General features: G+C 39.4%; 1 protein-coding gene across 1 annotated transcript in view; it reads right to left on the reverse strand.

The window, feature by feature from the left end:
* Window positions 1-311: 311 nt before the first annotated feature.
* Window positions 312-25,880, reverse strand: part of LOC149263150 (putative voltage-gated potassium channel subunit beta) — a 149,229-nt gene continuing 123,660 nt past the window's right edge. The window contains exons 2-4 of the mRNA XM_089425831.1: window positions 1,363-1,506; window positions 1,106-1,270; window positions 312-736 (exon numbers count right to left, since the gene is read on the reverse strand). Coding sequence (XP_089281957.1) covers window positions 638-736; window positions 1,106-1,270; window positions 1,363-1,506 — 408 coding nt within the window. The 3' untranslated portion in view covers window positions 312-637. The remainder of the gene's footprint in view (window positions 737-1,105; window positions 1,271-1,362; window positions 1,507-25,880) is intronic.

Genomic DNA, 25,880 nt, shown 5'->3' on the forward strand with positions numbered 1-25,880 from the left:
ATTGTTGGAGGGTTTAAATGATAGTACAAGGACATCGATGCAGTTAAATCCATCAACTTATATTCTTCATTCAGATTCTTTGTTACAGAATTACTGTTTGGAGGGTCTAGAACAGGTTCTCAAGGTTTATGTAAAAGCTATTGGCGTAACTAGTTTCGTATCTAGTTTTTTTAAGTATAATTGAAATGCAAAGTTCCTTGAAAGCAGTAGTACACAAGGTAACTGTGTCATATGTCATCTCGAACACAAGTTAAAAATAGGTAGTTTCAAGATGGTAATCTCAGATAATTACTTCATAATGTAACATGAAATTATGTTGAAATATCTTACTATTTATTTATTATTGTCAAACTTGTCTCTGAAAATATTAAATTTAGAGCCATATCATATCAATGGTCATTTCAATAAATTTTGCCTGCCAGCACATCCATTCTCAAATGTATAATGTAGAGAAAATTAAAGGACTGCTTTTAACCTTTCGCAGCAAATCCTTCTTAAGGTTCTGCAGGGTCCATCACAGTTTTTGGCTTGATTTGCCTAAAATCGAAACCGATAATGTTTTTTAATTTATATTACTCGAATTTGTTTCCAAGTGCCTATGAATTTCAAAATCAATAATAAATATTGCATGACGGATTCATTGTAATGGTTTGTTTGTCATCACAGCATCGATCTTCTCCATAATTTCTGGAGTCAACAATGGGATCACTTTTAGGGTCTTCATATTCTCTTTTATCTGCAGCACAATGATAACAAATTAAAAAACTGCATGGTAAAAATGTAAATCTTCCTTCTTGCACGAAAAACAGAGATTTGCTTTCCCCCCCTTTTTTGGCTACATTTCGATCTATATTGGCATGTGATCTGTAATGTCCTGCAGAAGGCTCTATCCATGTTGCCTATAAATTTCATCTCACAATTCCCACAATTGCTTAGATTCATTTAGAAAATATAAGGGTAATAGATGGCCCATAGGGATTTAGATTGATGGTGAATGGGTGCAACTCTTTCCGAAAAGGTCACCAGTTCAAATCCCCACAAATGTTAGCCTACAAAAATAAAAATAAAAATAAAAGAGTAACAGATGGAAGTTCATATAAAATACCTGACTTTCCTTGGTTGCACCAGTAAGCACAGTGCTCACATTGGGATTTGCAGCACACCAAGCAATAGCTAATTGAGGCAAAGACACACCTAGTTCTTCCGCAATGGATTTTAACTCGTCTATTTTGTGCAGATTGTCATCAACCAATGAGTAATCCTTGATATGCTGCAGGCAGTTTCAGTACGAGCTAAGAAAACAATGGAAATAAATTTATTTGATTAGTGATATTATATGGGCATGCAGAATATAAAGAATACCTGATACCCTTTCAGAGCAAAACGGCTGTCGGATGGTATGTTATCTTTACTGTACTTTCCACTCAGCAATCCTGATGCCAAAGGACTGTAGGTTGTCAACCCCAACCCATAATCCTTGTACAGTGGCAAAAGTTCCACCTCAACCTGCAGGGGATTCTTTCAGTATAATTATGAGTATAAATGAAGGAAGAAGCTACTTCAACCTGCAAGTCCTCTAAAATTTCTAGATATGGAAGATTGAATTAAATTAATCTTGAGTTCAATATTCACTAAAATCAAAAACACCAAATAGATCAATACAGAGAAACACAATAGATTTCAGATTAATTCTGTCATCCAAAATTTGAAGACTAATGATCCTCCATATCAATGTGAGACATCAATACGAGGCATCTAACAAAATATTGGGGTTCTTTATTAATTGTTGCAAGCTAAGAAGGTTGGGATAAAGTAAATTCTCTGTATGCAACATCAAATGAAACCAGTGTTCTTTATTTGAGAAACCATTTGTATAATTTGAGTATCGCAACAGGTGGTTCAGTCACAGACTCACAAATCGCCTTACCAGACTTTAACGTGTAAGACATGAACTTATTGTTGTGTGAAAAGATAGTGACCAAGGATCTGCTCTCTGTAACCCTTACTAAATTGCTTGTCTTTGCAAGTGTTTGTCACAAGTCTCAGCTTAGCAACAAGAGCTATACCCTTAAATATCTAATGAGCTAGAAGGACTTCGCTAATGGGAGGACCAAATATGACATGAAAAGCCAGTTCTGAACATAGCTTTGTGGAAAAGCATAACGGCAAAGGCTGGAAAAGCTAAGTCACCAGGATTAGGATATCACGTGCAGATTTTTAGAAGACTTTGCATATAACATATATGAATACAGCACATATATATATATAGATAGATAGATAGACAACGACACTTTTATATATATCTCTATATATATATAATAAAATTGCTAAATAACTAAGGTGCATGCACCCCATAGTGAGTGCAATCCAACGTGCCTCTGTCTTGTACTCAAGTGTGGGATGATGCAATCCAGCCTTTCTAGGTACATAATCTGCATCCCTTGACAAAATTTGGGTTGCATTCCCTCTAATGGGGGCATCGCGAAATTGTTATGGGGTATTGACCCACATAATAATTAACAGGCAGATCTGCTTATCACTACACAGGACAACCCTGTTACGAGGCTCTCCCGCACTTTGCTAACATCATTGAACCAATATGTAATATTTTCCACTTTGCAGAAACTTTTGCCTATTTGAGAGTGCTGGCTTTCACAGTTCAATTCTGGATCAACTTACGAATGTGAACGAAATGTCCAACGTTTTGAGTAAATGCTTCACTCATCATCAAGGACAAATGAAGCTCATCATATATGAAATATTAATAACCTATGCTTAGGTGAAATATATGAAAACATTGATTGTGGGTCAAAATACTAAAACCATCACAGATAAAAGAGATCTCAACCTATATGCACAATTAAAACAATTCATACATGGGAGAATGAAGAAAACCGAACAACCCTCTTCATATGTAATCTGATGCCTTGAATAAGAAATGATACAATGGCCTATTCCTGCATGAAATATATGAAAACAGTGATTCTACATTTGAAAATTTTAAAATCATCAAGTTAAAAGAGAACCCAACCTATATCCATATTTAGAACAATCCATGCATAAGGGATGCAACAAACTGAACAAAACTCTCATATGGCATCTTATTTCTTCAATAGAAAATGATATAATATTGAACAAACAAGAAAGAGACCTCTTTCTAGTGATCATGGCCACAGTAAAAAATATTTATGGAACAGATTCAGAAGAAGCATCCCTCATGCAAACTCAATTCAGCCAATTTTCACGTGGGTGAGGTTTGGTACAATTGCCACTTTGTGTATAGGCATTGCGATAAAGATGCAATAGACTAGTGGAAAATTAATTGTGCACATGCCCAAGAGCTACAAGCATTTGCTATACGGCAACTTTCACAGGTAAAAAAATTCTTAGCCTGCAAAAGGAATTGGAGTACTTATTATTCATTTAATGAAGAGAAAACAATCATGATCTAAGAAGGAAGAAAGCTTGGTTTGCATTCATAGTAGCCTTCATTTTCTTGCTAGAGAGACCCACAATACAAGGAAGATCCTAAGATCTGGTACCAATCCACAATTAATATTATATGCATAGCAATGTTATCAGAACTAGACGAAAACAGGAAAAACTGACCAGTCCAACTGGTTTCGGGGCAGTACCAGTCAATGTTTTTAAAACCGGAACCGGTGACTGGACCGGTCCACCTAATGAACCGGTTTATCGACTGGAACTGGTCTAACCGGGACTGGTTTGGTCTAAACGAACCGGTTTAAAAAAATACATTAAATAATTAATTTTTAATGAAACAAAACTATTTTTAAGATGTAAAACCATGATTCCAAGCCAATAGAGACAAAATATGCAAAGTTTGCTCATTTATATACCATGTAAAGGTGAATATATCAAAATGGCACCGAGTACAATACATATCATCGACAAAATGGCAAAATACATAAGAAATGAGGCTCTAAATGGCCTATAAAGTCCAAGCTGTTGAAAGTTTGAAACTTGAAGCTTTGGAAATGTGTCTAAATGGATAAACAACAGAGATAGAACATCATGTTTTTGTCAAATAGGTCTAACTCAGGTGGTTGAGAGAAGAAACTGTTATCTTCCCCACCAGAGTTCAAATCCTGCACATGACATGTTCACTATTTGTGAGGCAATCGACATTGAGGCTCTTCATAAGCTATGAGGAATACCTCTCGCTTATGGGCTGGAGGGTGGGGTGATAAATTGGATGTAAACAACAACAAAAAATTGTCATTTTTCTGGTAAGGATAAAGAAAGAAAAAATTATCGGTGGAGAGTTATGAACCCCATGTCCACATTATCTCAGTCCGAGTTCATTGTGGGGAGCTGTCAAATTCAGCTAAAGCATGCTCTGTTCTATGGCTCTATGCCCATCAAGGTACGAACCGGGATCATTTGTGTTAACAACTTAACACCCATTTTAACCATTGACCACAGCCCAACAGACCAGACATACGATGTCATCTGCTACCTGAGCACATTTCATAATCATTTCTTGCTATTTATGGCCTAGTTCAAGGTTAAATTTGAGCTTCTTAGTGCAATGGGGGCACAATTAGCTTCCTTGACACTGGGAGATAATCAGAGAGATGTGGCAGAAGCAGGCTTTAAAAGATATTCTAAAGCAGCCAACATATGTGAGGCACTTACCAAACGGGTTCCATGCAGGTTACAGGAAGGCTAGGCTCTCAATAACTTTGGCAACTATCCCTTTGAAGAATTTTTTTTTGCAACTTCTGTGAAAGAATTCATTTAAAGGGGCATGAAAATTGTTGTACTTTTGATAGAAAATCTCAGATGTGCAGTAGTTAATAACTTAATACCAATACAGGCACTCGAATACAAAAAAGTAAAATGGTTATGCAAGAACAAATATTAAGGATCTTTATCAAACTAAACTACACATAAAAAAAATACTACTGCTTCATTCAAGAACACTTTGGATGGACTTTCAGATACCTGTGTGCCAAATTAACAAGCTTTTCATTCACAAGACCATGGTAGACTCCAATGACCTCTGCCCCTTCCATACGTAGCAAATCACTTTGAATTCCAGTTATAGGATCTTTCATAACAATATATCCCACCTTTACTTCCCCCCCAAAACCCCTAAACCACAGTCAAAATCCCTTTTTTTGCATGTTTCAGTGGGCGTGCCTAAAACCGGCCGGTTTGATACAAACCGGCCGGTTCTGTCCTAAACCGGCCGGTTTTCACCGGTTAGGGCTAAAAAATGGCGAAATGCCCTATCAAACCGGGTTTTTTGGCCGGTTCGGACCGGCAGCCTTGCTAACCGGTCAGTTTGACCGGTAACCGGTTTTTAAAAGCAGTTTTAAAAACACTGGTACCAGTCGGGTCAAGGGTTCCAAAGTGAAAATTGCAAATTATGTACCACACCATACAACCATCGCTAAGGACCGCTAAAAGTCAAATTTTAAAAACATAACAAATTAATAAAAGTGAACGCAAAAAACCTAATCTTAGTAATTAATAGTAATATTAAATTCTTAAAGTAAAATGATGTAATACCCCTAATGATAATAAAAATAATAATAATAAATAAATATAATAATATAATATTGAAATATAAGTAAATAAATAATAAATAATAATAGTAAATACTAAATAGAAAATAATAATAATAATAAATAATGAAGAGAATATAATAATAATAATAATAAATTAGAGTTCTAAATAAATATATATAAAAGTAAACTATAAAAAAAGTAAGAATAAGTAAAGTTAACAAAACGTAAACAAGAGTAAAATAAGAAAGAGTTAAATTAAGTAAAACTTAAATTAAAGAAATAAAAGTTGGCATGTTGGCACATGGAATGTGTGCGTGCGGATCCCTTTCCATTTCTTGGTCTATTTAATGGGCCAGGAGGAGGATGAGATTCATCTATTCCTTCATGCATTCTCTTGGAAGAAAATTGTTGTAAGACAAAGGATTCTCTGGTACATTGATTGAGGGCTCAGGGGTGGCCCGCTGTAGAAAGATTATGTGCAGTTGAGCCTCCATTTGGATGGAAAGTTGTCCCAAAAATCTTTGTTGCGGTTAACGTAATTCAAAGAGCATTCAACTCCAAAAACACAAGGAATATCATCGATACAGGTAAGTCATCTCTACTCATGAATTTTCGAAATTTCGATGTTAAATAGTTGAATAGTTGAGTGTTGATTATTAATCATATAAACTGATGTACTTATTTGTATATTTTAAATCAGGGTTGTTACAAATGATAGAAAGAGAAAGATAAAGGAGAAAGAAGAATTTTAGATTCCATTCAAAATTAAGTGGACTTAACAGTTTTTAGGATTTCAAGATTCGCAAGATTGCAGTGTTTCCAATGAATTTATCATGTACAAATTGAAATTTAATCAAGAGCACCAAACATTCTATGCACCTCAACGTTAGTGGCATTGATTGTTGAACTCCTCTATAATGACCCTAGAAAAAATTTCGCCTTCACTCAAGCGAAGTCATGATTAGGCATGTTAAACTTTTTACATCTTGTTTTAATGCTTAGAGGTGATACTAATGATGATAATGTCAATGTAGGCAATGACTTTAATGATGTGTAGTTATTTGTTATAGCATGATTTTTTTGGACTTTAAAGGCCATTTACAGCCTTTCTATTTATTTATTTGGGTTTATACATGGTTTGCACTCAGTGCTATGTTGGTTATACACACCCTTTCTATATATGTCATGACAAACTGTGCATATTTGCATATAACAATTTGGATTCATATGGATGCATACGAAGATATGTTTTGTTTCCAAAATTTGAATATTCATGTAATTTTTGGTCAACTTGTTTTGTGGTTTGTTTTTTCTTCTGGTTTGAGTCCAGTTCAAGTTTTGGGGTCAACTGATTCGATGATCAGTCTAGTTTTGATAACATTGATGTAAAGATGATGAATTCCATCTAGATGAACTTGCAGAGCTCCCTATATTTACAAACCAAATAGATGAGCCATAATATGAGAGTGACAAGTACCTACAAATCATCTTGATTAAGGATCTAGATGATGCAAAATAAGAAGAAGACTCAATTATTTGCATTATTGATTAGTGATTGTAGCATATAACTTTTGCGCTTTGGTACTTACATACCCTTACACACTAGAGGTGTTGTTGTGTTTCTTACTTCTTTGCCATACACATGTGTTAACCACCTAGTGATGACATCAATATCTCTCTACCATCCTTTTGAGTTGGACTACTTCCTTGAGTTACCTTACCTTACCTTAGATATGTGACCTCTTAGGGATGTCTAGCGCTTAGGTAAAATGTCTTAAAATATTCTTCCTACCTCTCTTGGCCTTTGGTCATTGATTTGGCTAAGTTAGGCTCCTTGCCACACTCATCTGATTTTTGGGTTCTGTTTGGGGCTTTGATCCCCTTATTTGGCCCACAACTAGTTAGGATGCCTCATTTTGGGTTTTTGAAAACCAAAATATATTTTGAGTCATTTAATTGAGGGTTTACTAGGTCAAACCCTCATTAATCGTCTTGGTCTTTTGGTGCCAAGAAAACCATGAGTTGTCAAACCATACCACAACTATAGGTTGTCGCTCGCAAAATAGAGGGAATATTTGATGGAAAATCTACAATACAAGTTGTTAAACGCGTGGTATGGATTTTCTATATAGGTCACTCTTTACAGAGGCTAACCTAACATTCACTTACACCTTGAGGAGGCTCCATTTCCTTTTTATATCACTCATTTCCCTTTTGTACTGTCTTTTGGAATCTTTGGTCTCCCTTTCATTATCTTGTAGGCACACACTTAGATTGACAACCAATCTTGACATAGCTTCCTAACTCCTCTTCCACGCTCTTGGGTCGCTTGCATCTATCATCTTCAAAACCTCTAAAAGGATTTCTTCTTGTTAGTTTGGCTCCAACCTTAAGGAATTATTGTTTGGCCCTAAGGCATCCCTTCTAGCACCTTGAACATTTCAACCCTACCACCTTGAGTGAGATTCCAAAACAACTAGGGAAAGGGATGTATCAACCCATTAGAGAGAACTTTGGTCATCATTCAAAACTTAATTGCAACATTATTTTGTATGGTATATATAGTGTTATATATTGCATTGTATTGGAGAACAAAATTCAAATACAAGTTTGTTTTGCAAGATAATTGAGCTACATACCTAAGCTCATTCGGGAGGTGGAACACTCTATTGGAAGCCTATCATAACTACTCATCCCCAAACCAAGTAACTTTAGAACATAAAATAATGTTATTTCCGCAAGTTGTTTCTATTTCTCCACTATTTCATTTCCAACACTTAGGATAATTAGCTCATCACTGAATATTGGTAAATTAGTCTTGTTATTGGTCTAATTCTCCCCAAACGAAAAGTACTAACCTCACCAAAGAGGACATAAGAATACTATCAGAAAAGCTATCTAGTATCACTTCAACAGCCTTTCCCCTCACTTCTAGTTCTAGGAAATGGCCTCCTAGCCTAAGGGGAGATTCTCTATACTTAATCCTAAGCCTATCATTTAGTATGGGTGACAATATGGCTAGGATTCAACTCTCACTCACTCCGAAGGAAGTTGGTCTAAATTTGCTTGGAAATTCTTTGAATTATAAATGGTTAATATGCGTGCAAATTGGTGAAGCATGCAGAAGTTATTATGACATGTAAACAACCATATGATTCAATGCTAGGTGAAATCTTGCATATTTGAAAGATTAATCTATTAAGTATTGCTCCCAACAATAAAAATACAAGTATTAGTTAAATAAAACAGATTGGATTAGCAAATTTCAAGGCTTGACAAATAAAGGGTTTGCCCTATACTACAACTCTTTGATATAACACCAGGGTGGAATAGTAGTACTTGGCCCAACATCTCAAAGTTCCAGCTAAGGAGGATCAACCGTACCCTTATTTGTACTACCCAATCACCACAGTGTGCGAGATTATCTTCTCGAATATTATTTTCGATGCCAGTATAGCAATCAAGTGGTCAAATGTTTGGTTTTAGGAGAGCTATAGGACTTTCAATATAACCAAGAGTAAGTGGAAGTAAGAGACCGTGTACAAGTGTTGTCTAATGTGGTACCACTCTAAGGGGTCTCAAAAGGCATTAAAGGGATTTCCAATAAGGTGATAACAGGGTCTCTAACCATGTGAAATCTTGTGTAGTTTCTGAATATATTTATTCCCAACTACAGTTTTACCCTGATAGTTGTTTAACGATGTCAGAACACGTCTCTAGCCTAAAAACTTCTAAATAAAAATCTTTCCCATAAATAACATGTGACCATATCAAGCATTATTGTGTTGCTTCAACCATATTTAGACCATGTAGGAAAACAGTTTACTTTGAGTAGATAAAAAATATACCATTTATAAAAGAAATTACCATATCATCACACCATAATTAATAAAGGTTTGAGACTCAAATGTATGAACAATAATTGGAAAGTAAACCATATGCTAATAAGGGAACATGAGTTAATACAAACAATGAAATAAAATGGAACATGAGTTAATACAAACAATGAAATAAAGGATTTCAAACATTATTTTATTGATCCTTAAATTAATGAGTTCACCTTATATCTCACGAATTCACTAGTCTTTTTACTTGATAAATATATTCAACATGAGCATATGAACCATTCAAATGCCAATAAATGATAAATTTGAAAGCATAATGGCCATGAATGAATTAAAGAGAATATTCCAATTAATGAGACAATTTCAGATCATCCAAATGTGATTAAAGTTCAAATTTGACATTTATGCATTTAAGAAAAACATTCCAAAGACATTGAAAATAAAAAATTAATCATTTGTCCACGTCTATCTCTTATTGAAAATTGCATGGAATATTTATACCCTTACTCACGTAAGTTAGGTTATACGTGACTTAACCATTAATGACCCAGTCAATTCCTTGAACTCTAAATCAATCCCTAAGATAATTTAGATATTAAAAGCCCTAGATCAAATTTTTAACTATCCAAAGTTAAATTTAAAGATTTAAAATTTAAAACCTTCAACTTTAAATGAGCAAGTAAATAAAAGATCTAATATATATATATATACATATATATATATATATAGATATATCGCTTGAAAAAAAAATCGATTATACCTTCACCATTGGGTGTTGGAGTCTTCGTTTTCCCTTGCCCACAATGCTTCTTGGAATGAGAATGTGACTGGAATCTTTTTCCAACTCTAGGTTGGAATAAGAGCATCAATTTGAAATCATAGATATCCAAACGCCACAAGGAGGTTGAATCTAAGCCTAGAAAAATAATCATGATCAAACTTGAAAGGGTTTATTGAAGAACAATGAATAAAAAGAAAAAATGCAATGATATTCCTCTTAAATATTCCATTAATTTGTTTAACAAACATTTAAAAAATGCAAATAAATAAACAAGAGTTATACCTTGGCTGTTTTTTTCCCTTGTGTTAACCTTGACTGTTTGATAAAGTTTAGAACTTTAATCGATTCCCACTAAATCCACAAATGCTTTGTAAATAAAACAAATAAACACTCCAAAATACAAATAGTATAAAGATTTTCTTTATTTCCTACAACCTCAGATGAGTAAAAATGAGTTGGGTAACCTCTTTTAAAAAAGAAGGGGTTCTTCAAAACATCATTCAATACAATGTGTTTGCTAAAAGTGATATTTAACAAACTTCTAACTTCTTTGATCTGGTCAAACTAGTGGACTGTTCAAACTTGTGGTCAAATTCTACATGTGTTGGTGTTAAGTGGTGAAAATGCACAATAATTTTGTATGACTATTTCTGCAATAATGTACCTTGGTCACTTTTTACCCAATTTTACTCCATTTTGGAAATCCCATAACCAAACTGCATTCAATTTTGTTGATTTGGCGGAATATTGGATACTTTATCAAATGATAATTGCTCTTGAAGCTGACTGCCCTAAAAAATTATGCTCTAACCACCTGTAACCACCCACTCGTGAGAATATCCTCCAAGTGGCTCATGCATGCTCCATATGTTGGCAAGTACACAATTTGTTGATGTGGACACCCTATGATGATGTGACATCCATGTTATCATAGATCTCTAAGTAGCATGTATGAATTTCGATGTATAGCACCCCAACCTATCATGATGAATCAAACTCCAAACAAGATTGACAGGATTTTCAATGGCGAGTCATTTGCTGCCTACAATGCTCTCTCCCTCAACTGCGAGTTGGGAACCAAAAATATGTGCCCCTTGTAGTAGATGACCTCGCCCATCACCTGATAGCGGTCATCTGCGTGGGTATCCTCCAGAATCTCGCATGCCCACCTGTCCTTTGAATACTCCACCAATAACTGGGTCTTCTAATCATGGCAAATGCTCATGAGTGATAGGCCTGCCGGCCACCACATTGTGTTTCCCCCGCACATACTCTATGTCGAAATCATAGGCCTGCACCTTGTTGACCCATCTCTGATGTTTGTCGTTGAGGCCCTGCTGCCCCATGAAATGACAAAGACTATTGTAATCAGTCTTCACCCGAAACGTGTTAGTAGTTACCCACCAAATATTGTCGGAACTTAGCCAAGTCATGCATAATGGCCAACATCTCCTTGTCATATATATAATATGACCTCTCATGGGGTAAGAGCTTCCGACTCTCAAAAGCAATGGGGTGCCCATCCTAAGATAGTACTACTCCAACTCCCTCCCCAGATGCATCACACTCCACAGTGAAGGGCTGGGAGAAATCTGGAAGTGCCAAAACTGGACAACTACTCATCACCTCCTTGAGGCGGTCAAAAGTTTCCTGTGCCCCATCTATCCATGTGAAAGCCCCTCCCTTGGTCAAATCTGTGAGGGGAGCTACCAACTGCGAAAATCACTTGACGAACTTCCGGTAATATGTGTAGATGCCCAAGAAGCCTCTCCGCATTGTCACATCTCTAGGTACTGGCCAATCACAGATGGCTCATATCTTCTCCTCATGGACCTTCACCCCATCTACGCCAATGATGTGCCCCAAGTAGAGCATCTTGGTCAGGCCAAACTCACACTTGGACAGCTTGGCATAGAACTATTATTCCTCTAAAATACACAGCACCTCCTCCAAGTCCTGGAGATGCTCTTCCCAAGTCTTGTTGTAAATCAAGATGTCGTCGTAGAAAACCAATACAAACCTCCTCAACTGCCTCCGGAACACATGGTTCATACACAATTGAAAGGTAGTAGGGGCGTTGGTCAACCCAAATGGCATGACCAGGAACTCGAAGTGCCCATAATGGCACCGAAAAGTTGTCTTGGGGATGACCTGATCCCTCACCCTGATTTGGCGGTACCCCAAACGTAGATCTATCTTAGAGAAGTACTTGGCTCCTCTAAGCTCATCATCAACTCATTGATGCGGGGGATGGGGTACCGGTTCTTCAGTGTCTTCTTGTTGAGGGCCCGGTAGTCAATGCACATGCACAAGGTTCAATCCTTCTTCTTCACCAACACCACTGAAGAAGAAAAAGGACTGGAACTTGGCCTGATGTGGCCCAATGCCAACAGTTCCTTGGCCCTATGCCAATAGTTCCTTGCTGGCCCTATGCCAATATTTCCTTGATGGCCCTCTCAATCTCATCCTTATAGGCCTTAGGATGCCTATAAAGGGTAGTGATCACCACCTGCACACCCGGCTCCAGCTCGATGGTGTGCTCGAATCCCCTATCTAGTGGCTGCCCTGGTGGGATATCTCCAAATACCACTGAGTACTTGTCCAACAAGGCCTGTATGTCTGGAGGTGGTGGCTGGGCCTGCCCTCCAACCTCTGAAACCCTCAGCTCCACTGCCCATGCTATGTCCCCATGTCGCAGATTTGCCTCCATCCTATGCGCTGAGACTGTCTGTGGTGGGTATGAATGCATGCCTCTAAGGACCACCAATTTTCCATCCAGGCCGGTGAACTCCATCTCCAGTTTCTTCCAATCAGTAGTGACTCGCCCAAGGGAGTACAGCCACTGGACACCCATCACCACGTTGGTGTCTAGCACATCGACCACAAAGAAATGGTCCGTTATAGAGTAGTTCCCCATAACTACTGTCAAAGTGGGCACATACCAAGTGCACTACATGGTACGGTCACCCGGTACCAAGACTGAAAATCCCTCAAACTCGGTTGTGGTGAGGCCCCTCCTCTGAACCAACTGGGCATCTATGAAGTTGTGGGTAGCCCCACTGTCAACTAAGACCGATACCCGTTGCCCTTGTATCATGCCTTTGATCCTCAATGTCAGAAATTTGGGGACCTCGCATAAAGAAGCAAGGACTCCCCCAGATGGGGCAAAGGATGCCCCTCCCTGTGGAGGTGGTGGTGGTGGTCCCCTCTCTACTGGACTCTCACCATCTCCCATACCACACTCCTGCTCCACCTCATCCTCCTGGTCACTATCTGAAAAGACCTCAATGTAACGTGGTTTGCCAGCGATTCACCGATGGCCTAGTGCCCAGGGCTCCTGACAAGTAAAGCACAACTTCCTCCTCCTGAGGTTCCGTGCCCCATCATCTAGTTGCCCTCGTCCCTGGGTGGTTCTTTGAGGTGGGGGTCTAGTTTCATGCCCCTTCTGGGGAAAATGGGTACGTGCAAGAAAGGGTGCTCGTGTCTTGGGGATGGCCCCCTACAAATCTCTGGTGCACATAATTGCTTCCTGCAGCGTGTAGGGTCTGCGTGACTTCACCAGTCCATGCAAGGACTCGAGTAAGCCCTCTATGAAGGTGTATACCCTCTAAGCATCTAATAGGTTCGACACCATCATTGAAACTCTCAAAAACTCTGAGATGTACTGCTTTGGGTTGCCTGTTTGGCTTAGTTGGGTTAGCTCCCTGAAATGAGCCTCTGGATCCCTCTGGTCAAAGCGCTCCACCACCCTCCTGGTGAAATCCTCATATGAAGTCACATTGGCATGCCCCAGGGTGGCCAAGCCATGAAACCACCAATCGTGGGCTTCCCCCTCCATGTGCAGTGTGGCCATCTTGATGGCTTCCAGCTCTGTCATCCGGTTAAGCTGGAAATACGTGTCCATCTTCTCAACCCAAGCCCGAGCAGTGCACTTGGCAGTGCCATCGAATGTAGGGAAGTACATCCTCCCTATTGTCCTCTGCAACTCATAGCTCTGCATGCCCTGTCCTCCATAACCCTTGCTCTTCTCATTCTGCTTGAGCTTGCAAAAATCTCTGAAAGAGAGTGCTTCCCTGAAGTTTGCACCCATGGATTGCCATTCTCTAAAGTGTTCTCCCATCTGTGAAGGGTCTTCAGTCCCTACTGGTTCAATCTGTGCCACAGGCACGAAAAAGGGAAATGTGGCTAGAGTTGGCCCACTCGTTGATGGAGGCTATGCAGCAGGTGAAGAGTGATCGAATTGTTGAGAGGCTCCAGAAGTTTCCCCAAATAAGAATCCCCTAGGGTTGGTTCTCTCCCGGTTCTGCATTTTAATCTCCTCTAGCATCTCTTTCTGCCCCTTTACTAGTCAAGAGGTTGTCAAAAGCCATCTCCTCCCTGCTCTTGGGCTCTCCCAAGACTTCCTCTGCAACTACTGCCCTCCCCCTATCCTCAGTGTCTAGAGTGATCTCCAGTTCTCTTTCTCTGCTTCCGTACCTCTGCCTCCTATATGTAATATTTTGTTGGTCCCCTTCTCTCATACGAGAAATTCCCCACAACTGAGCCAAGACCTAGGCTCTGATACTATGTTGCAGGAAACGTGGTACAGAGGTCCATTTCCGTATGGAAACTGGTACGAAACGTGGAAACGCGTTTTCGGCCGTACTGGCCATGTTTCCCGAAACAGAAACGTGGCCAGTACGGCCGAAAACGCGTTTCACGGCCGTACGACCCACGTTTCCTCATTAACTTGTGTTTTTTTTTTTTTTTTAGGGTATGTTAGTGACTTCTAGTTGCTTCTAGATGCGTGTCTAAAGTTATAAAAGTGAATTTTTGCCTTAGTGTTGATATGCAGTTCATGGTAATGTTAAATTCTTAAATTAAAAGTGATATTCTCCTTTATTTTTCATTTTCATCCTTTTACTTAAATTTTTAACATTACCATGAAATGACTCAAGATGTTTGAGAGTGGTTTTGCCCTCATTGGATTTCATATGGAGAAAGTAGAATTTTAGATCTCACTCAAAATCCAACAGACTTATCTAGTTTTCAGGATTTCAAGATTGGGGGGATTGCAATGTTTCCATTGGATTTTATCATGTACTAGGGTATGGAACTTGTATTTAATCAAGAGAACCAAGCCCTCTATGCAGGGGAAACTCCCAATAATCAAGATCATGTAGGGTACTAGGGTATGAAACTTGTATTTAATCAAGAGCACTAAGGTCATTCGACTATGTAGGAGAAGACTCCCAATTCAACAGTGGTCCTTCTAAAGAATGGGATGTGGATGCAAAAAATCCTGATTTGGATCTCTCTCTTGTAGCCGTATAGTCTTTATTGTACTTGCAGCGTCATATATTAATATAAATAAAGGCTGATTTTGAGATTTGGATATATAATAAAGGTTGCTTTTGGATATTCCGATATTTTTATTTTCATTATGTGATCATTCATAAGTAAATGTGATGTAAATTAAATCTTAATGTTTAAGTGTAATAAATTATAATGTATCATTTATGCTTTATGATTGCACATATATATTTAAATATTTTCAATATATATATAGATATAGATATATTCGCATTTCCCCGTTTCCAAAATTTGGGGAGGTCGCATTTTGTATCGCTTCCCGTTTTGGAAACTCGTACCCGTTTCCCCGTTTCGTGCAACCTAGCTCTAATACCACAGTAATGTTCCTAAATAGGAAATTAAGTGATCAACAAAGCAAGCAAACAATCCAACAATCAGAAATGCGAAATGCACATCATACACCCATGAAAATGCTGGAAATAGAGAACTATTGAGCCATTTCATTAAATCATCAAGGGCAAATACAACAGTGAATGGAATGGTGCACCTGCGCTTGTCTCTAAGGCAAGCATGACAAAAACCAAGTGAGAAAATGTTGATCTGAGGGTTGCCCAACTACTGCACTAGAACTGATTTGCCTTGCCCAGAAATTGTGTTGTCTATTGAAACAAAAAGGCTGGAATAACTGCTTCCCATGCTCATAAAATTATAAAACTTCAGTTCCCAGATCCTCAGCAAAAACCCACCAAAACCCAGGAAGGGTTTGGCCTAGTTCAAACTTCTGAAATTCGACCCCCAAGGAATTTGTCCTCTACTGAAACTGAAAAACTCGGCCTGCCTGAATGAAGCTGGGAAAGCTCCCCAAAACTAACCCAAATCACTGGGATGAGACCTCCTATAAATTTCCTTCCTTCCCAATTGTGATTTTGATGTTGTGGCTCTTTCCCACAAGACCCATGTGTTGCCCAAACTAGCCCTCCGCATTGTCCTCCAAGGTTGGGTTTCGAACTATCTATTTGTTGCACCCACTTGCTCCAAAACTCCTCCCAAGTGCTGACCTCCTAATGTCCTTCAACTCTCCTAGTTCCTCCGGCTAGTGCTGGCCCAATGAAGCTCTATCCACAACTGTGTGTTCCCTTTTCTGCTGACCTAGAAATACACACTGTTGGATGGTGGCTGAATGTGTTGGCTGTGAATACTCCCTGGTGCTCCTCAAGATGCTATGAAATTGCCTTCCTAGGGTGGCACTCGTAGTCCCCCGAAGGTAAGGTTGAATCTCCCGCTTGAGAGATTCGTGGCTAAGCAGCCAGTTGACTCGGCTAAGCAACTCAAGCAAACAGTCAAGTGATTTTCGATATGCAAGAATGAATGATCCCCAAGTGAGGAGCTCTTCTTCCTTATGACTTTGGGGGCCTCCCTTTGCCTCTTGTGGGACCAATGTTGCACGAAGCGGGAGCAAAGCGGAAGCGCGAAGCGGAAGCGCGGAGCGCGAAAGCGTCATTTTCCAAAAATCTAGGAAGCGAAGCGTCCGCGGAAGCGTCTGCTATATATATATATATTTTTATATTTTTTTGCATTTATACTCAAAACAAACATCCCAAATACCAAATTAATTGTAGAAGACATGAAAACATGCATATTTTTGCATAAATCAAGATAGATATGGCATCCATGATTCCATTGTAGTTACTAGTATGTACAACAATCATCTATATTCTAGCTATTACAAACATACATCAAATTTTTAAGCATATTATAAAACATAAAACATTTAAGCATATTATAAAACATAAAACATAGAGCATATTATGATTTATCTAGCAAGTGAGCAACTGTAGGCCTCTGTGCATTAAAATTGATAAATTTCTTGCTTAAATTGTAGTTAGTAAATTTTAGAACAAATTCGAAATTTAATTTGGATATTATATTCTGTTTTGGGCATTACATGAATTTAGCAATTCAATTGTAAAATTAAATGGGAAAATTTTGATTTAAGCATTACATAATATCATCGAAACTCTGAAGTGCCTTGATCGAATTTCTATGTATGTGATGCAAAGTCCTTATCCTTGTAATATCATTGTTGTGCGTCAAGACTTTGACAGTGAAACCTTCTCACCGAACCCTTATCATTGAGACTGTGTTAGGTACCAAGATCTTCTTATTGTGATGAAAACTTTCTCACTGTTGTGATACCAAATTTGTATCACTGTAGTTATACCAAAATCTATTGATGACTGTTCTTACTGTTGAGGCACCAAGACTGTGGTAGCACAAAACCTTTAATCTGCATTACCTTACTGTGGTACCCAAATTTTATTTCAGAGATAATTCGAGTTTCTGTGACTGCATCACTGCACTGAAGTGTGATCACTGTAATATCACCGAAGTGTGATCACTGTAATAGCATCGAAATCAAGGTAGCATCGAAACTATGATAGGAATAACAAGGTAGCATCGAAACTGTGATAGGAATAACATTGAGTCACTGTAATACATAACAGAACTGTCTCCATTGCAATCCGCATTCTCAAAAACCAGGAAGCGCATTAAAATTTTGGAATCGCGCTTCGGAAAAAATGGAATCGCACTTCCTAGGGCGCTTCCGGAACGCTTCCGTACGGGACGCGATTCCGGCCTAGGATCCGGGGGGGGGGGCGCTTCCTGCAACACTGTGTGGGACCCTCCAACAGTCATACGAATTCCCTCCAAGGCAATTCGAATTGCCCCATGCGTTTTCCCACATGGGTGGCCCCCACCTTCAACTAGCAAATTAATCTGGCCTCTTTTCTCCCAAGTTCCTAAGTCGAAACTGCTTGGGTCCTTTTCCTTAGCAAAATTTGTACAAAATTGTGGGGAGAAAAAACCTATTACAAAATCTTTTGGGAAGGGACATGACAGACCTCAACCTCATTTGGACATTATCATAGAACATTCTTCTCTTCTCTTTCTTGTTTTTGGCTCCCACAAGTCTGAGGCAAATCCGCAGAGGAATGGGTTCGCACGAAGGTGAAATTGCAGGGTCTGAAGCTCACATCTCGTTTTTAGGGTTTTAGGCCTTAGTCGCAGGCATATCACAGAGAGATCTCCGCTGCAGTCGCTTGCTGGCCGGCTCATCCATGTGACTGAATCTTTCAGTCGCACGCACAACACGTCCTCCATGTGACTGGAAACTAGGGTTCTGGGTTACAATCACTGGCTTGACAAAGGATACTTTCAGTTGCAGTCGTTGGGTTACAAGTTCAAGGGAGCGATTGGAACCTCTCCGTCGCATACTTGACTCCTTCTCCATGTGACTGGGACCTAAAGGTTGAAATTTCAGTTGTCCAAAGTTTCCACTCATTGACTGTAGTGCTGGCAGTTGATTGTAGATAGTGACAGTTCATTACAAGCTTCTGAATTAGGGTTTTGAGAATGAGCATGGTTGGGTTCATCTCAAGGATATTGTTTAGTTGTTTTCGCTGGATAATTGTATGGATGAAGATATGGATCATTGTACTCTCTTTCGCTAAATCATTCAATGACAATCTAATAAGAAGAAGGATTTGAAAGGATTTTCCCCATAGTGGGTTTTGCCCTTGTCTACGACTAATCCTAGTGTCTCTATGTGTGAATGCTTTTCTTCTATTGTTAATTTATGTTCCACTGCATTGATGATGATATTGTTCTTTCTACATAGTTGCATATGTTGTTGAACAATGATGTAAATCTGAATAATGTTATGATGTTATGGGGTTAATTTAATGTGTAAATGAAAAAATGAAATTATCAAAGCAAAGAACAATATAGCCCTAAGAAAAATTAACAAGGGGCACTTCTTGGGAAGCCCTAATTGAGATAGCATAGTTCCATCTATCCCCATGTCATACTTAACACTTTCCATTTCACATTATAAGCCCTTATCTCACATCCATTCTTTGTGTTCAACCTATCACAAGTTCTTTGTGATTTGGTACGCATATGTCCACATACCTAGGTAGGGCCTGGAAACTTTTCCCTAGGAGGTTGATGCAACTAAAAGAAACAAAAAGAGCATATTATGGTCACAACAAAATTACACAAAGAAAGATCAAAATGCAAAAGATGGTCAAGGACATACAGATTAGCACGTGGGCAAAAGCCTAGCATAAGCTCTACCTCTCTCATTATGGCTATCACCCAGTTCTTGCACACATGTTACTCCATTATATCAAAAGAAGGAACCCTTGCATGTCCCAACCTCAATGAGCAATGAACTAACTCATCATTACGGGGTAATACAATTTCCATGCCATTCAAAGCAAGCTCTAACCCTTGATCTATGAGCAATAATACAAAGAAAACTAAAGAAGAAGTAAAAGACACATAAGAGGGGTGGAAAAACAAAGGCTGAGTTGGTAACTCGTGCATCCACGGATGCTCCCTCCTCACATCTATACACTCAAAATGTGGACACCCCCATCAGTTGGTCCCTTTGACCATGGCACTTTCCCATGAAGCCCTATCCCCTCCATTATCATCATTATTATTCACTAACACCTATTAATTGAAGGGTGGACCAAGGAAATGCTACTTCCCCTTAGGGGTTAGAAACACCTAATAGGGTTGACCTTTAACCACTCCTACCTAGGGAGAAAACACCATTGTGAGTTCAGGCTTCTAATTTTGGAAGGGGATCCTTATTTGAAGTATTAAATAACCCATGACATTCAAATTCGGTTCACTTAGATCCAATAATGATATTTGTCTCTAATCACTGGTTGCTTTCACTAGAATCTTTGTTGTGATTGTTAGGTGGTTCAATAGCCCAAGTCTTGGACACCCTCTCCACATATACCCAGGCCCTTAGAGAAGTATATTGGCACAAACAGGTGAAGTGTTGAGACTCTTGAGCCTCCTAGCAACATCAACAGATGACACATGTTCTAAGATACCTCCTGCACATAAGACATTGGACCACTTTGTACCATATTTGATGATTCTTCAGGATGACACACTTGGACCCAACATGCCCCCAGGTCGGCCTTGACACCAATTGATGGATGGCAGCTAATTCAGGGCCCAGATGAGGATGGTCTCACCTTCAGAGACTAGGGAGGGCTAGTTTCACCTGAGAAGCCCTCAACATTGGAGCAGAGAAGGCCACTTTGAGCAGTTGGAGATCCATGGAGACCTCTTTATGGTGCCCTAGCTAGATCTTGGGATCCCACAGGAGGTAATGAGATTGATTTGAGGGCCAACCCTCAAACCTTGATTTTTACATGCTTCTACACCATCTTGGACACCTCATTTCACTTGGACATGCCATTTGGAGCTCATCTCTTACATGACATCATGCCTAGAGAGCTAGTGGCTCAAACATGTGGGTTAATTAGGGCATTTTATGTTTAAGCTAGTGGGTTGGCTTGTCACCCAAGATTGTGTTGTGATCAAACTTGTTTTCTAGGGGCTTTTTAGGCTGATTAACACTTGTATTCCTCATATAAATAGAGGAGAGGATCATTCATTTCTATCATAATCACGTGGACTTGAATTCAACACTCTTAGAGATTTTGGCCTTCTTTATATCTTGTGGAGATGTGATTCTATGGAGTATTTTTATCTATTGGATGTTTGTCTTGGTGATCTCACTTGGCATTGGAGAATTTATTTTGGATCAAAGGATTGTTCATGCATTTTGTCTTGTGAACCTTTTACTTGATAAATCTTTGATTCTATGTCTAATGTATGGAATGAATTGATAATCTAGGGTTTCTTATTGTGCTCCATTATTGAAGATCTATTGTATAGAATCTAGATATTATCATTCTATGCATTACTCATGTATGAAATGTGAATGGCAATCACCTTGGTGAACCTTTGCAATAGCTCTCCCAAGTGACCTTGATCCCTCACAAAGATAATAATTAGGGTTTGGCATTAGGGCATCAATATATCCTTACTCCTTTGCAAGATTTGGCCAATCTTTCACATCCATAGACTCCATCATCCCAAGGACTAGGCATTGGCCTTGTCAATTTGGTGATCATACAAAACTTTATCTATAAGCTTGAACTTTTCTCTCTCTCTCTAATTTCGCCCTCTTAAGAATAAGCGGCCAAACTAGGGCTTGGTGCGAATTAGCCTAGAAGAGGAATTTCAGCGTGTGGAAGGATTCAACATTGAGGGAAGACTTGGTTGTCTCAAAATCAACCTCCCTTAGTGGCTAATCTCTCCATTTCAAGCCCTAATCCTCTTGCCCTAGGTAGATTTGCCCTAGGAAAAACTTTAGTTTGTGTAAAGCATCAACGTGACAACTTGTTAAAGGTTCCTCTGTTCCATTGGTTTGTTGGGAACCTTTTCTTGGTCTATTGATTCTAGGATATCCCATTTGGCTTACTATCTTTGAAGCCCTAGGTCAATTGTGCCCTAATTGGGTCTTACTAGAGGATGTGAGTTGCCTCTCTATCCTTGGTTGAGCCTTATCCTTAAGAAGAGTCATCCTCTATAAGCCTCTAGCGTCAACTTAATCTGTAAACGTAACATATCTTTCATAGGTGGCCTCTACAATGGGAAGTCTCCCATTGGTGAAAGTCCATAAAGCGCAATGGGTAGTGGTTGTGGTGATAGTGGGCCACACCTCAATGTTATCATTTAGTCTAGTGCTTTCCCTATAGAGCACCCCTCTACAAGGCTTGCTAGATTTTGAGGCAACAAAGTTCATCTACTCAACCTTATAATATGGTAGAAAAAGATTTAACATTCCTAACCAATTATTTGGTTGAGTGAAGGGTAAATTTTTGTTAATGCCATGGTAGAGGAGTTCAATAAACAATACCACCAACATCAAGGTAGATATAGGGCTTCATGATCTTCATTAAATGTCAATCCCATACCCTCATACATGATAGAATTAAATGAAAATGTTGCCATCTTACCAATCATAAAAGCTTGAAAAATGTTAAGTCTACTAAATTTTGAGTGGGATGAAATTCTACTTTCTCCACATGAAGTCCAATAAGGTTGGAACCACTCTCAAACATCCTAAAACAATTAATTGTAATGTTAAAATTTTAAGTAAAAGTGACATTTCCTTTATCTTTCCTCTTTATTAAGTTAAAGGAATAAAAAGGAAAATAAAGGAAACGTGACTGTTACTTTAAGAATTTAACATTACCATTGATTGTCAGCATTGCTAGGATTGAATTAAGTTTTTTGTTTAGGTTTTGGTTTACGAAGGGGAGGGTTGGTTTTGTTGCCCACCACTTGTGGGTAGTGTATATAGGAAAAAAAAATCTCATAGATGGTCCTCAATCGGGAGCCAACAACCCCTTGCAACCCCCAGATAGTTCGATGTGCCATTTTCTCCACCACCTGAGCCATCCATATGGTCCCTCACCCATCTATTATGAATGTATGTTTGAAGGTGGGCCTCCAGACCCCAAAGGTATGACTTTTCATTGGTTTGGTTGAGTATTTTTGTTTACTTTTCATAGGCACTTTTGGGCATGGATTGGTGGACGGATTCAGTGGAATGAGCAGGTTAAGTCTGTATTCTTATGTCCACTGCCAAATTCTGTGGTTACCCTTGTATCCTAGTCTCGTCAAATCTCCTTTACTGGCCATTGCCTTCAGGGTTGGCACTACATGGGAAATCCTGATTTTGGTTGTGTGGTCCCGCTTCCCGACTTCATATACATCACCCCTTCCACTCATTTTAACCCCATTCATCATTTTTCCCATCCGGGTCCACATGTGTCCACTGGGTCCACATAGGGTTAGCCTCCCCCTCCCCTTGTCCACACCTTAGGTCGGGCCTAGAACAATGCCCCAGAGGTTAATGCAGCTAAAAAAAAATAATAATAAAAACATAATTTAGCCACTCTCAACAGGAAATGTACCACAAAATGCAAAAGATAGTCAGGACACAAATTTAGCACGTGGGCAGAAGCCAAACATGAGCTCTAGCCCTTATTCATGGCCATCACCCTGGTTCCTATGGGCCCTAGATGATCCCCCTTCATCATTAAAGAACCTATTATCGTTCGAACCCTAGGTGGGCGATGAACTGCCCCACCTTAAGGGGCTATCCACTGCTACATATTACACATCATGCTCTCATCCCCTGGAGCCCCAAGTAGTTATAGAGAAATATCAACGAAAGGAAAAAGGCATATGAAGAAGGGTGTAAAAACAAAGGTCGGGTAACTCATGTTCCACGATTTGCTCCCTCCTACACTCACATACCCAGGTGTAGGCTTCCCTTATTATAGTTACCCATGAACCTTGACATGTGGTATAGATGATTCCCCTAATCCCCACTCCACTCCATTATTATATCATTTGCCACCTACCATTTAAAGGATGTACCATGGACATGTCACCCCCTTTATAGCTTGAAACCACCTAATAGGGTCCTTGGCTAATCCCCTATTGAGCTTGGAGACCCTTGTACATGCCAAAGCTCACTATGGAAGTGCATGCCACCATGAAGTGCCCAATTGATCCCATGACTTGTAAGCTTTATTACTTGAGTATTCTAATGACTTGTTGTATTGGAGGGCAAGGGGATGCATTGGATCTTATGGAGGATTGAAGGTGGGTCTTCATTTAAAGCTTGGTCTCCCTATACAGGGTCCTAGCCCTCCATATAACCACATTGGCACTTGTAAGGTGAGCGTTGAGAGCCATGGGCCTCCACCATAGTAGATATTACTTCATGGATCCCCAACGTTCATCATTGATTACTCTTTTCCACCTTTTTGGCTGAGGATGGTAAACCTAGTCCACCATGCCCAATCGGCTCCACACTTGCACCATACACTTGGCAGATGTTTCAGGGTGTATAGGATGTCTCCCACTGTAGAGGGAGGGATTATATCACCATCCTAGCCCTTAAAGATTGTCTACAGGCATTTTCGATCCACTTGGAGACCCATGAAGATGTCTTTGTGTCCCCACACCCACTTGGGAGCACCACAAGTTCTTGCTTGGAAAACGAGGGGCCAACCCCTTGTCCACTATGTTGGGAGTCTATTTCTACATCATGGCACCCCTTGGACTTCATTAGGCCTCCTCAAAGGCCCAACGACACACTTTATTGATCATTTAGCCTTTTTGAGAGGATTATTCATGTCTTATTGAGCTATTTGGTGGGCTTGTCACCAAAAGTGTTGTTATTATGCACATTATTTTATTTTAGGGGCTCAATTAGGCCAATTTCGCTAAATCGAATTCATTAGAGAGTGTATAAATAGAAGTGAGATGATTCCTTTTGATCATCATCACTTGGATTGGGTTATTTGCTCTTGTGAGATTTTTGCTATCTATTTTGGAGGATGAGTTTGGATGTTATGGATGAATTTTAGTGTTTGGATATCTCTCTCTTCTCTTGGAGCTTCATTATTGGCATAATTTGATGATTGGATATACCCTTTGTACATGTAAGTTGTAATGTCCCTTCCTAAATTACTTTGGAATGGGATTAATTTCTACATTTTGGGGCCAATTTTGAAGTTGACAGGGCCCATTTCATTTTTATTAGAAGACTTAGGAGTTAGAAGTAAGTTACTTTGGGATTTTGTTAGTAGCATGTGGGGCCACCCACACAAGGAAATACACACTCCCTAAGCCAATGGTTTGAAATGCATGAGAGGGAAAATCAAAGGCTTAGTGAGGGACACACGAAGGAGGGAAAAAGGAGGGAGAAAGGCTCCACGAAATCTATAAAAAGGAGACAACATTCTTCATTTGACATTTTTGGCATATCGAATTTCTTCTTAGTTGCTCGAATTGCTTAGCCTGACCACTTGCTATTTAACACGAGTTTTCCGAGTGGAAAACTCACCCTTTCTTCGAGGGACTTCGAGTGCCACCCTAGAGAGGTGCTTCCATAATCTTCTGAATGTGATTTTTCAGTGTGATTTCCAACATTTGCATTTAAAGTTTTATCGATGGTGCGTATTTCTGGAGGACACAGTGGGGAAATCAAGTTGAGGTCCTTTGCATTCTTCAGAGGTGCTACTGTCGAGAGAAATTCCGAGGGAGAAGCTTTGCTGATTTGCTGCTCACTTGGGTGAGTTTTTGGGCTGAAGGTGATAGCTTTCTTCAGTGAGGATTTCACAGTTCTTGGGGCCAGTGCAGAGGGAAGAGATTGGGCACACGTGGGTGGTGGAGACTCAACCATTGGAGTTGTTCCTTGTCGGGAGAAATAAGGGAAGTATTGGTGGAGGCGATTTCTACCTTTCCAGAGTGTTTGGGGAGGATTTTGTTGGAGTATTGATAGTCAGTGTGTTTCAGTAGTTTTGGAGGGCGTAGGGCTTTTTGGGGGTCGATTTTGGAAGGTCAAAATCCGGCCAAACCATTTCTGGGTTTTTGTGGGTTTATTGAGAGGAGTCTCTAAGTAATTTTATAGAATTTTTCGGGTGATATTCGAACCTGAAATCCTAATTCTTATAACAAGGTGAA

This window comes from Pinus tabuliformis, chromosome 6, assembly GCF_031772625.1.
Source record: "Pinus tabuliformis cultivar Carrire ecotype Pingquan chromosome 6, CPIR1, whole genome shotgun sequence".
In the NCBI taxonomy this organism is placed as follows: Eukaryota; Viridiplantae; Streptophyta; class Pinopsida; order Pinales; family Pinaceae; genus Pinus; species Pinus tabuliformis.